Source organism: Anopheles coustani, chromosome X (genome assembly GCF_943734705.1).
Source record: "Anopheles coustani chromosome X, idAnoCousDA_361_x.2, whole genome shotgun sequence".
Lineage (NCBI taxonomy): Eukaryota > Metazoa > Arthropoda > Insecta > Diptera > Culicidae > Anopheles > Anopheles coustani.
The window spans coordinates 12,260,890-12,273,939 of NC_071290.1; the positions used below are offsets into that span (position 1 = coordinate 12,260,890).

Below are 13,050 nucleotides of genomic sequence, written 5' to 3' on the forward strand. Positions count from 1 at the left end.
AAGATCGTTAATTGATAGAGAGGGGGTCCGGTATTAGAGTACGGAGCAATATTGGGAAAAGTTTTGGCAAACTAAGGAAAGTGAATGTACACACAAGGCGGCCCCAAAATCGGCCCCCTCGTTCGGCAGGGAATGGATTTCCCGGAAAAGGGTCAACGAAAGACAAACCCCATCGGAGTGATCTTTCGGTTTTTACCCGTTGCTTTTAAAAAGCTTTGAGTTTTCCCTCGTGAGCGGGGACCTAGGAACCGACCGGCATCTGCCTGACGGGGACAAAGCGGGAGTGTGGCAACAGTTGGTTGGTCTGGTGTTTTCGTTTCGCGTGTCACACGTTCGCCTCCCATCTTTCACCATGTAGCTCTGCCATTATTGCTGCTGTTTAACCATCCGGAAGCATCCGTGGGATTTTCTGACCGAGTGGTTTATCTTTTCGTCAGGCCGGGCCTTAAGTATGTTTGCCGCAAAAGTGCATACCACCGTTTCCTTTAATTTTGCCCTCTTCAATGAGTCACGTTGCCGCCGCGTTTCACGCGAAGCTCACGCACGCAGCAAAACGGACGGGCTAATTTGTTTGCCCGCTTTCCTCCATCCCCTCCGTCCCCTTGCCCTTGATGTGCCGCGTGTGTTAATGTGTTGTTTTTCCTTCGCTCCTTCTGTTCCGGCTCGTTTGCCCGTTGTTGTTTGTCAACGTACTTGCTCAAGGAGGCAGGAGCCCGACGGGCGAAACATTAAATGGCTCTGCGAACACCGTCATCTATTTTTCCACAAACCCGCGAGGTTTGCCCGGTGTTTACAAGTGTTCGTCGGTGGCTTTCTTCGATTTGGTGGGGGGGTACGCGACGCACACTGAACACCACCGGAGTCGCCTGTTGATTGAAGAACGGTGGACATTGGTGTGTTTCTTTCTCTGTTCTGCCGGTGCTGCTGCTGCTGCTTGCTCGAGGGTTGATAGCTGTTGGTTGCTGGGGTTGATGGGTTGAGTTTTCGATATGATGGCAACAAAAGCCAACGGTGCACAAAGTAGCAACACTTCCCCACTGCCCTTCGTTTAACGTTCGGGAGAGATGTGGAGCAAAAACAGTAACATGACAATGAAACATAGAAAGAAGAAAAGGAAAAACTCCACAACTCTTCACTCCCAGCAACATCAAACACCCACGGGCGGGAGGGAGGGTTTAACATTTTAATGTAGCAAAAACCGGGAGGGTAAACCCTGGGGGGCAACAACAAAAACGTTAGATAGAAGAAAAGATTCAACACTGCAGAACGGACACGGCGAAAGTAGACCTCTGCACCTTGTACAGTTCCAACCAAACGCCCACCATTTTCAAAGCCACGTACACGCACACGAACACACAAACACCAACACACACGACGGCGGCGACGACGACGACGAACGCAAGGAAAAATAAAAGAAAAACACATATTTCGGCATACCGTGCGATCCTGGGCGGTGGATGCAGTGGAAACCGACGGGGCGAACCGGGGGAGGGTCGGGGTCGGAGTGTATGGATGGGAAATCGCGAGATCGCGAACCCGCGCGCGACCGGAATTTGGCAATTGGCTCCGTACGCGGTTTACGCACGCCGGAGATAGCATTCGGTTCGGGGTTTTTTTTTGACGTGAAACAGTTTTTCCAGAAAGCAGAGGCAGAGGCGAACAACAGCAACGGGACGGCGGACGCAGAACCGAGCTGAAAAACAATCAACCCAAGAAAACAGAAAAGAGGATGATGCCACATACTGTCATCAACCCCGCGGAGCGAGCAGGGGGCGAGAGCGGGAGTGGGTTCCGAACCGTAAAACATACACGTACACAAACACGCACACACACACACACAAGCACACGCGGGCACGCACAACGCCACGAACGCCACTGGCGCTGGATTGGGGGAGGAAATTATTAAAAGGGTTGCCCACTTTGTTCCTGGAGCGGTGGCGCTTTGCTAAATGTATGAATTAAAAAATCGCGACCACGAGTAGCGCTTCACAGGCGAGTTTACCCTGTCAACACACGACAGCGTACTGGCACACACCCTGTTCCCGTGAAGTTTCACGCACTAATGTGAAGCGGGTAGCGTGAATGAAGACGTTGCTGCCCTCCACGGGTCGAGAGGAAATGGCATGAATAGCATGTCGGTAGCGTGCCGTCCCGCTCGGGCGCTTGTCAACTTGACACACCACGACCAACATGCTTATGCATGGACATATCGAAAGCCGCACAGTGGTTCATTAAAAGCATACAAATTGTGATCTTTCTTCGAATAATGTGATAAATCTGTTTAATACAACCAACTTAACCGCCGGTTAAACTATGAGTGAGAATAAAATTGAAAATTTGAACTCCACTGGACTATTTCAAAATGTATACCCGTTTTAAGAGACAACAAATCAGCTCAATTTCTAGGACTGAACATCACATATCTGTGTAATAAAGGTTGTTCCTTTTTGACGACACTGTTAGTCGAGTGCCATCTTTCATTGAAAGGAAATCAAACCGGAGAGGTCAACAAGTAATAAATGCATTTTCCAACCAGGTTGGCTAAGTAATACAACATTGCAATGAAATCTAACTTTCGGCAATAAAAAAATTGGTGCACGATAATGAAAGTTTCAAGTAAGATACACAGCTTCAGCACCGATTATGATCGAATCAATCCGACCGCATCGAGCTATAAATTTTCATACAAATCACGTCAATGGGACCGAACCGTTGATGTAATGTATAGCACCAAATAGAAGCTTCTTCAAAGGTTTTAGCCCATTATTTGCACGAACTCTAGAAAGTGGAAACGTAAACAAACGATAATCTCTGGGGTTTTGGCAAAACCAAATTGATTAAACGTTCCCAAAAGGACAAAATACGAGTATATAAATTCTAATCATGAACCAAGTTCATAAAACCATATCAAATTTTAACTCGGTCTGACGGGGAAATATCCATCTTCCAGGAGCACTGTGCGATGGCGCTGTGAGGGTTAGACAGCAGCAACAACCCAACTAAAACTAGTCTGCCAGCGACGGTGGCGACGACGGTGGCGGTAGCAGGAAGCGTGCATCCCCGCGGTTCGATGTATTGGTGCAACAATTGAAAACGACCGCGACGAGCTGCATGCATTTCGAATGCACCGCTAGAAAGATTGTCATAAGACGCATCTTTGACATCTTCCCGTCGCTTGAGAATGCACCGCCGAGTTGGTTGCAAACGACGGGCTTTAGTCAGCCTCAGCATATTACTAAAACAATCCTTAGGATAATATGTGAGGCCCATTGGTGGGTTCGCTGGGTGCCGACTAACGCCCGCCACAATAGTATGCCAACGACCGAATCGCGGCCGATTGTTTTTGACGTATGAAGACGGGCATTCGCTGCGCACACAATGCTTTTGCACACACACGCAGGACCACTCCGTGCTTCGCACATCCTGACCCGACCCAATGTTACGGGGCTTCGCCTCCGGAGCGTGTTCCCACTGACCCCTCTACGGAGCCTACGGAATGGCTTCACGGTTTGGCGCCGTCCGCTTCGTCCGGAAATGGCGAATCGAATCACCGTCGATGCCTCGGAGCGAATGGAATTTGATGCAGCTGCCAGTAAACCACCGGAAAACCCGATCCGCAGCGTCGAACGACGCGCCCAGCAGCCATCGCCAAACGGGTACGGAAGGAAGGAAACTGAACCGAGAGCACACAACATTCGGACAGCGCAAAAACCCATTGCTTCTAGTCGTTCTTTGCAGTGTCCAGGTAAACCAAGCCCTCCTCGAACGCCACCGTGCGGAGGGAGGGCATTTTCATTCATCGTTCTACAAAACGGATGGCTGAGGGAGACATGCCGCGATGATGCCGTTATGTACCGTTTCACAAACACTTAACGTCACACCAGAAGGGGGCGGCCGACATCGACTACACCAAGCCCAATTACGCCATTCACAACGCACCACTGCACGCACCTCTACCGTTGGCAACACGAGACAGTCAACTGAATGGGCCCCGCAGCAGCAGCAAAGCCCGACTTGCCCCGGAATGTGCGTTCCACTTACGCCTCTCCCGATCGGGAGAGGGCACTCACAGCATAATCTAGACGGTCGCTGTTTACGACACGGAGTTGACGGAAGTTACAGACCCTCTTGAGGGTAACAGACAATTTCTTCACAACCAACAAGTGTGCTTGGCAGTCGTACATAATTGAAATATCATAATTTAGCCACAAATGCTTCGTCCATCACAAAAACAGCAGAAACAACACAGTTGACCGTTCGGCTACAACCCTGAATCCAAAGTCAAAGTTTGAGACACCCACAGCAAGATGGCGCTGCGATAGTAATGCGGAATCCCGTCTTGACTTTGCCCTGACAGTTGACGGAAAAATTAAAACAAAACCAAAACACGTCAATAGATACACTTCATCGTTTATTACAAACGCGAAAATTAATAAATAACCAAGTCGCCTTCCAGAGAAACGAAGTTGCTGAAATGGAAATCGTCGGCAATGTGAAGAACTACGACTGGGGTAAGATCGGCGAGCAGTCCTACGTCGCACAGCTGGCGAAGGCGAACAGTGATACGCTGGAGATAAAGGACGATTGTCCGTACGCCGAACTGTGGATGGGAGACCACGTCAACGGACCGGCAACCCTGAAGCGTGATGGAACGACCCTGCAGCAAGCTATACAGAACGACCCGGTCGGAATGATCGGTAAGGAAACGGCGAGCCAGCTACCGTTTCTGCTGAAGGTGCTAAGCATCCGGAAGGCCCTCAGTGTGCAGGTTCATCCCGATAAGGTATGTTTTTGTTTATCTTTGTTTCATAAAGCAACAAGAGACACTACATATTTCTTCCCTTCCGTAGGTAGAGGCGGAAAAACTGCACGAAAAGTTTCCCGACGTTTACAAGGATCCAAACCATAAGCCCGAGTTGGCTATCGCGCTGACCGAGTTTCAAGCGCTATGTGGTTTTAGACAGTACGATGCAACTGCGGAGCTGCTGAATGCTTCAAGAGAGCTGCGGGTACTGCTAGGAGAGGACGTGCTGCAAAAGTTCGCTGCGAAGGAAGAAGATGCCGTTAAGGTAGCGTACGAGCGGCTCATGCATAGTGACCAGTCTGCCATCGAGCGCTGCATCAACAGTATTGCCGAACGCATCCGCACTGGTGAACCGGCTTTGCTGGACAAACTGTTCCAGCGCCTGTACGATGACTTTGGAGCCGACGTGGGTGTGCTATCGATCTACTTCCTGAACTACTTGCGGTTGAAACCCGGCCAGGCGATCTACCTGGCGGCGAACGTGCCGCACGCGTACCTCGATGGCGACTGTGTGGAGTGCATGGCGTGCTCAGACAACGTAGTCCGGGCGGGCTTGACACCAAAGTTCAAAGACGTCGACACACTCCTGCGACTCGTATCCTATCGCTGTGCACCCGCCAACAGCATGATCTTTCAACCGAAGCTCCTACAACCAACCGTGCAGCCACACACGAAAACGTTCCTCCCGCCGGTGAAGGACTTCGCCGTGTCGGAAATTAGACTGCCGGCACCAGTACGCGAATACACCCTCTCCAATCCGGCGAACGGTTCCGTGCTGCTCGTGCTTGGTGGAAAGGGTCGGTTGCCGTTGGATCAGGACGAGCCAATCGAACTAGGCTTTGGTAAAATATGCTTCCTCCCCAGCAAACTTGGGCGTACGGTAAAGTTAGAGGTAGACGCAACAGGTGAGGAATTTCTGGCCTTTCAGGCTATGTCCAATGATTTCGAAGCCACAGATAACTAGGAATGCTGTTTCCTTGCAGTGGATAAGAAAATTAGTAGGAATAGATCGTAGCAAAACTCTTTATCTAGCAGGAAGAACTCGTTTCTGGGAAGAAAAGGCTGTTAATCCGCGGTTCGGTGAAATCCCGTCGTCCGGGGGGAAAAACGCATTACGAATTTGATCGAACAATTTATTATTTACATAAATATTACACAAAACAAGGGCCGTTCTAAATTATAAAGTAAAAAATAAAAACGGTAAAACAGAATCAACGTATGATTTTAATGTATATATGTATATAACTGTCTTAAGGTGAAGAACGCCGGTGGCAGCACTTGTTCTTGTAGGATTCCGCACATCCTCGCCTCAACCGGGGACTGGATTTACGTGACACCTATTCTAAGCCGACTCGTGCGAGCGATCGAAGATTGTTGATTGTTGATGGCAATGGCTAGGGGTATCCGAAAGGCGGGAGATGGGTCAGAACATTGTTCCGTAGTTCACCGGTAAGTAGCGGTGGTCGATGGCTGGTTTGATTGAGGTTTGAGGCTGCCGACAAAGATGGCGCAAAATCCACCCCGGGAGAAGCGACTGAGGCGTAGCACGACGTATGCGGGTGCATTTGTCTTTTCTTTCCTTCCAGTGCCAACCGTGTGTTCATTATTTCCTAGGGCTGCGTCTCCGCCGAAGATTTGCTTCGGCTAAATGCATTTGTTTTACGGGAGCAAAGGCTTAGGTACTGCTCGCAAATAACAATATTTTAGAAGCGGGGTGATTTGAAGTAGTTCATGAAATGTGTATAATACAATGAGTACAGGGCAGAATGGCAGAAGGAGTAGGGGAGACTCAAAGGGCGTGAAGGGATGAGAAGGTCCTTACGATTAAATGCTAGACGAGACCGAAAACTTGAAAGGTGGACTGCGGGAAGTTAGCTCTTTTCTAATGGCTGAAGGAAATGTTTCGAGTTTATGCGATGCCTGCTGCCCGCCCCACTTTGCCCGGCTGCTGAAGAACGATGTTAAATACGAAAACAAAAAAAGTAAAAGGTAAACAATAATTCTAGAATCTCAGCGAACGTTGTGAGGTGGCAAACGTCGATTCACTTTAGCTTCCTATTTCTTAAAGCCGATCGTCTCGGGAATGTCGTTCAAAAATTGCTGCGAAAACGAGATGTGAAGTGGTGGATTAGTGTTTATCGCTCTCAATCTGTCGCATCAATTTGACGATGGCCGGATGGCTATACACTGGGCCCAAAGTTAATCCGGACGCTCAAAAAATGAGCATGCGTCCGACTTTGTGGTCGATTTTAGAGTACTTAGAATTGATAACAATGATTTTTGTTCATTGCATCTTCTTGGTGCACCTTCCTACGAAGTATGTGCAAAAAGAACGGTGAAAAAAATCGTACCCAAACGGCGCAATAAACAATAGAGTGGAAAAAGTCAGAATTTTGACGGCCAATCGCAAAGTCGGACAGTTATATTTCATCGTATTTTTGTTAGCTAAAGTGGTGTGTAAGTTAGTTTCGACACTTGATATTTGTTATTATCGATGCAGAAGACTCTTGGGCATCGTTAGAAGCACTCGGATAATTCGATTTATTATATTATTGAAGTTTTTATTGAGATATGCGTCACACTACTTTGTTGGAACGAAACGTCATCATTTATCCATCATAACGATGGAAAAAGATTTCAAAACATATGAAATGAGATTTACATTAGCAAACTAACAGATTTAGACACCATTAAAAAGTATAACACTTCAAAAAGTATCCTAAAATCACCAAAGAACTGCTCTTTGCAGCACACAATTCGGGAAAGGGGAGGTAGAACCAATCGATTCATCCCTTTTACTACTTTACTACTTAAAAGAAACTTTACTAAAAGTGTTTGTTAAGTACTCTAACTATAAGGAACTATTTACACTGCAATGGGCTGCATGCCAGAACCCCGGGAAAGAAATCTTTAATATCGGAGAAAAATTGAAAACTACGATTTTGTTGCTAGAACTGATATCGATAAATATAATGATTTTAGGAACAAATTATATCATTCTACGTCGAAAAGATAGTTAAAGTTAAACAATCATGATATTTTGTGCATGTCCTGTTTACAGTTGACACAAAAATTCGCAATTTTTTCTCAGATAGAAGGCGATACATATGGTGCGTTCGAGGGAAAGGGTTTCACCAAAACTGTCCGAGTTTTTAAAGGTTCCAAAATAATATGAGAGTGCATGTAAGCTAAAGGAGTTGGAAAATTACATAATATTAGGGAAGTAGTTGAGAATTAGTAGACGGGCAATAGTAACTGGGTTACATCAAATGGTTTTTTGAATCATTCTACCTCCCCTTTCCCGAATTGTGTACTGCAAAGAGCAGTTCTTTGGTGATTTTAGGATACTTTTTGAAGTGTTATACTTTTTAATGATGTCTGAATCTGTTAGTTTGCTAATGTAAGTCTAATTTCATATGTTTTGAAATCTTTTTCCATCGTTATGATGAATAAATGATGACGTTTCGTTCCAACAAAGTAGTGTGACGCATATCTCAATAAAAACTTCAATAATATAATAAATCGAATTATCCGAGTGCTTCTAACGATGCCCAAGAGTCTTCTGCATCGATAATAACAAATATCAAGTGTCGAAACTAACTTACACACCACTTTAGCTAACAAAAATACGATGAAATATAACTGTCCGACTTTGCGATTGGCCGTCAAAATTCTGACTTTTTCCACTCTATTGTTTATTGCGCCGTTTGGGTACGATTTTTTTCACCGTTCTTTTTGCACATACTTCGTAGGAAGGTGCACCAAGAAGATGCAATGAACAAAAATCATTGTTATCAATTCTAAGTACTCTAAAATCGACCACAAAGTCGGACGCATGCTCATTTTTTGAGCGTCCGGATTAACTTTGGGCCCAGTGTACTTACATATTGATGCGGCGAATGGGTCTCATGTCCGTAGTCGGCCCATTTCGTCAGATCGATAGATGGAAGGATTCCGCTCTTGCATGGCACTCGGGGGTTGCTGCAGGGTTTAGAAAGTTGTGAGGTTAGCGAGACGCCTGGATTTGCCGATCGACGCAAGTACTTACATTTCATGGTCCGGCAACACCATCGGGTAGATTTGCACGGTGTCGATAAGGTCGGTGTTGTCGCAGATAAGTCGCGACAGCTTCGCCTTGCGGACCTCCTGCAGCTGCTCGGGCGTGAAAGACGAGGGCTGGTTGGGCAGCTCGTACCAGAAGCGGTCACCGCGGCGAACGTAGCTAAACTGGGTGGCGATGATGCAGGCGAAGGTCGGTCCCAGCATCGAGCCGGGCAGCGAGCGTTCCGACACACCACCGGACCACAGATCCACATCGGCCGGATGTCTATAGACGCACGGTTGACGGATCAAATCAATTAGAACGATGCCACACTGAGGAGGTCTGCAGGAGGTTTTTGAATACTTACTCGAAGATGCTCTCGTAGCGACGTACGGTCTCGTTGGGCATGGAACCGAACAGCTCCTGGAAGTTATCGGAGGTCGGCAGACCGCAGAACTTGCGGAACTCCATGTAGCCGGGCACGCCGAACTCTCGGCCGCGCTGCATGTTGAACGACACCAGATCCATGCCGAAGCGGGCGCCCTCCTTCTTGAACAGATGGTTGGTGACCTCCTGCGTGATCGAGTCATCCATGGCCTGTGCAACCTGATTCATCAGTCCCATCAGGTACTCGTCGTAGACGCCCGCGCGGTACAGATCGTACGGGCGACGGATCAGGTCCGACAGGCGCTTGGAGGCGATGAACTTGTGCGCCTTCGACCAGCGCTCAACGGCGGTCGGCAGCAGCGAATGGCCGAAACGGAAGGCGGCGGACGCAAACGAATCGATGATGGCCGGGTTGACGGTCTCGTCGTAGCCATCCCAGTAGCCCTCCTTCTGCGTGAGCAGGCCGAACTTCTCCATCACCTCCTTGCCGAGCAGGATCGGTAGGAACTCGTTGTAGGTGATGTGCTGGATGATGGCGATGTTGATGCGGCGCGACTCCTGGAACAGCGTCTCGTCGTCCCAGTGCGGGTTGATCTTGCCGAGCTCGGTCGCGATGCGGTTGTGCTCGCGGGCCAACAGCGTGTGCATGCAGGTCAGTACCAGCTGCTCGTTGACGCGGATCTCGCCGGCCTCGAAGCAGAACATGCTCTTGTTCGGGCGCGTGCATCCCTCGTCCGGGATGTCGAGCTTCAGTGGCAGCAGATCCTTCAGGCCGTACTCGGCGAACACCGGGTTCATGCGCAGCAGTCCGTTGTAGCCCGTGCGGAGCTTCCGCGTGAACTTCTCGTTCACGCCGTAGATGGTGTTGCCGTCGATGACCGAGGTGAGCGTGTTGAACTGCTGGCGCGAGCCGAGTCGACATCCGGGCCGGGGAGACGGGAAGCCACGCACGAAGTCGATACACTTGACGTTGAACAGGCGGTAGAAGTAGTCGTCGTCTGGCACGCGAATCTCGTTACAGTACGGGTGCTTCAGGTGCGGCGGACGCTTGCAGCACTCCTCCGGGTCGTTGCGGTTGATCGGGTCGAGCGGGGTGGCCGTTAGCGTGAAGTCGTGGTCCATAAACTGACCCCAGGCGATGACGAACACCGTGCCGGCGTGGTCATGGTAGCCCTCGTCCGGGTGGATCGTGCGCGAAACGACACGCGACAGTGGCAGGTCGTGGCCGGTGATCGAGATGCGCGGTGCGTTGATTCCGTCCGAGTAGAGCGGACCGATCAGGCGCTGGAAGGGCGTCATCGCTGCACCCCACGTCGGGTGCTTCAGGTTATTGCAGAGACCGTCCACACGTCGGTACTTGCCCGGGCGGCACTCCACACCGGACAGGAACGCTGGGCACACCTCCCGAATCAACGTCTTCGAGGTGTCGATCGAGGGAAGACCCTTCTCGATCTCCTCGTATGACAGTCCGTACCTGTGAGAGTAGTAGACATGGATGGAGTCAGCGCCACTAGGGAAACCACCACCATAAACGCGAAACTTACGTTCTGGCCAGCTGAATCGAAATGTCTAGCAGCAGCTCACCCACGGTGGCGATGTCCTCCGTCTTCCAATCACCTTTCGGTTGCGACACGCGGATCCGCTTCCGGGCATCCAGGTACGCCTGGTTGATGGCATCGTACGTAATGCAGGTGGTCTGATCGGCATGCAGCGGGGAACTGTGCGAAAGTAGAGAAAGTGCACGCACGTTTCAAGTCCAAGTTCCAAGTAGCTGCGCCCGCCGAAAAATACTTACATGGTTCCACGGAACAGGTTCAGGTTGTAGTCAAAGGCGGACGACTTGCCGGGACCGTTCACGTACAGCGCACACTCGGTAGCGTGCTGGTCGAAGGCCAGAAATTGCCCATGGATGCCCACGATCGCAATAGCCGCCGCTATCGCCAGTAACCTGGGAAGGGGGAAAAAATGGGAGAAGAGAGAGGCTGCCATTTTGGTCCGGTATGTCTTTACTGGCGGTATGTCTTCCTTTCCACACAACCGTTTGTGCTTGCTAGCCGGAAAAATAGGAAAACATCCGCTTATAAGTGTTCTTTTGCAGACCAGCGTCGTGCACGCTGGTGGCAGAGGAGGCAGTAACGCATCCAGTAATTGCCTTGCGTGACTACCCACATTGTAGGCACCTTCACCGAACGTTGGCAGTTAGGAGGTGCAGCAAGCATGCACGAGACCCGTACACACGGAGCGGAGGGTAAAACTTAAAAAAACACATAAGGTGCACACACATTTCAGACTCATTTACGATCTCAGCTGATGGCAGGGAGGGACCGCTTCTCGCTAGCTGAAGCTAGTTCCAGCCGGTGGTCCTACTTTACTTTCACTTTTGTTTTCTGAACTGTTGCCAGCTGCCAGCGGTACGTACGCCATTGCGTACGCGATACTCTACCAACGCACTGTTGCGTGGTAAGGACATGCAAACCGAAGAAGTGGTAGGCTGACCGCGCAGACCACTCGCTGCCCGTTCGAAATCTAGCACGCACTGGCTCGGGATGCAGAGGTGGTAGCACAACATTCTACTTCTACGTCGGTCCTGCCGAGAGTCCTGCCTGCGAGGTGGTGCGCCACACATTCTTCAGACTCGTCGATGTTGCGTACGCTGGCGAGAACCTCCACAGGTGGCCGCGGGATCGAGATGAATATTAACTAACCATTACCGGTGATAGCCGCGAGCGAACGGCATGGTTGAGCATCGACAAACCGCAGTCATCGGAATGTCAATGAGGTGTGTGCTAACACCAACGGCCATCGAGATGTGCTGACCATTTGCACGAAACAAGAGCAACCTAAATTGCGTACGCCGTGCCAGGTGGCACGTGCACCGGGGCAGGATGTGGTCCGCAGAAGTACGCCACAAGCACACACCAATGGCTTCTTCTTAAGCCGGGCCAGACACGGCCGCTGTAGCTCGCTGCGTTGATCCGTTCACCGCGGGCACTCGCCGGTTCATGTATCTCAAAGCACACTTTAATGAGACTGACAATCAGGTCAGGCCTACCTGATCGCCGTCAAACGCAGTGCGCAGCGTATGTGCGGTGAATATCGATAGACGAACGGTGTGCACATAGGACGCATGCTGCGTCGTTGTTTGCGCATTGCTAATAAGTTGCCGTTAGGAGCCACCGGAGCTCGAGCCGTGGCACCCCGAACGGTGTATTCACGCAGATGGAGAGCGACGCTATATGACAGTTCATTGTGATCGATCGCATGCGCGCATGAGGGACAGGTGTGCTTTTTTTTTTTGTTGTTCGTGTTACCAGACAGATTGCAGATCCGTAACAAAGAGCTGAACGGACTGCTTCGCCAGCATTACTATGGGCCCGATGTCGATGCCGATTTGCCGAGTGTCGTTTTTCGCAATTTCACCACACATGTCACCGGCACCGGGTAGAGTACCGGCGCAAAAGAATTCCTCTGCGATGTGGGACGAATTGGAGGCGAATAATAAGAGGGTTAAGCGGGTAGAAAAAAACAACCGCAGAAAGTCTATCCGCCGCGCTGGCGATGAACAAACACGCGAAAAAGAAAAGCACGAATCCGACGAAGGGATTCGATTCGTCTGACATTAGCCCCGATACGGGTTTCGAATCCCCCCGTTTGGAAAATGCTGGCTGACGTATTGCGTCACACACCTGGTACAGGATCTTGCAATTTCTAGCGGTTGAGGAATAGGGCTTTTTGATTTAGACACTCTACCCGCCCGGGGAGTTCATATAGAGCCGACTCCCAAAGACGGGATGACGTGCCATGACATGACGTTTTG

General features: G+C 49.9%; 3 protein-coding genes across 4 annotated transcripts in view; 1 reads left to right on the forward strand and 2 right to left on the reverse strand.

The window, feature by feature from the left end:
* Nucleotides 1-3,954, reverse strand: part of LOC131269546 (protein lap4) — a 60,313-nt gene extending 56,359 nt beyond the window's left edge. For both annotated transcript variants that reach the window (XM_058271967.1, XM_058271966.1), the window contains exon 1: nucleotides 3,856-3,954. The gene's annotated coding sequence lies outside the window, so the exon portion shown is untranslated. The remainder of the gene's footprint in view (nucleotides 1-3,855) is intronic.
* Nucleotides 3,955-4,389: 435 nt separating this feature from the next.
* Nucleotides 4,390-6,015, forward strand: LOC131269622 (mannose-6-phosphate isomerase). The gene is made up of 2 exons (XM_058272081.1): nucleotides 4,390-4,783; nucleotides 4,851-6,015. The coding sequence occupies exons 1-2, from the start codon at nucleotides 4,475-4,477 to the stop codon at nucleotides 5,766-5,768; spliced, it is 1,227 nt and encodes a 408-aa protein (XP_058128064.1). The 5' UTR covers nucleotides 4,390-4,474; the 3' UTR covers nucleotides 5,769-6,015.
* An 844-nt stretch (nucleotides 6,016-6,859) lies between these two features.
* Nucleotides 6,860-11,222, reverse strand: LOC131269296 (peroxidase). The gene is made up of 6 exons (XM_058271647.1): nucleotides 11,029-11,222; nucleotides 10,778-10,951; nucleotides 9,214-10,707; nucleotides 8,853-9,131; nucleotides 8,689-8,785; nucleotides 6,860-6,904 (listed from the first exon to the last, which is right to left on the reverse strand). The coding sequence occupies exons 1-6, from the start codon at nucleotides 11,220-11,222 to the stop codon at nucleotides 6,860-6,862; spliced, it is 2,283 nt and encodes a 760-aa protein (XP_058127630.1).
* Between the last annotated feature and the right edge of the window lie 1,828 nt (nucleotides 11,223-13,050).

Bases quoted from the DNA above. Each gene is read 5' to 3' on its own strand.
- LOC131269296 (XM_058271647.1), bottom strand. From the start codon at position 11,222: ATGGCAGCCTCTCTCTTCTCCCATTTTTTCCCCCTTCCCAGGTTACTG. The intron at 10,708-10,777 runs GTAAGTTTCGCG...CTACTCTCACAG, and splicing joins TCGATTCAGCTGGCCAGAAC to GTACGGACTGTCATACGAGG. The intron at 8,786-8,852 runs GTAAGTACTTGC...TAAACCCTGCAG, and splicing joins GTGTTGCCGGACCATGAAAT to CAACCCCCGAGTGCCATGCA.
- LOC131269622 (XM_058272081.1), top strand. From the start codon at position 4,475: ATGGAAATCGTCGGCAATGTGAAGAACTACGACTGGGGTAAGATCGGC. The intron at 4,784-4,850 runs GTATGTTTTTGT...TCCCTTCCGTAG, and splicing joins TGCAGGTTCATCCCGATAAG to GTAGAGGCGGAAAAACTGCA.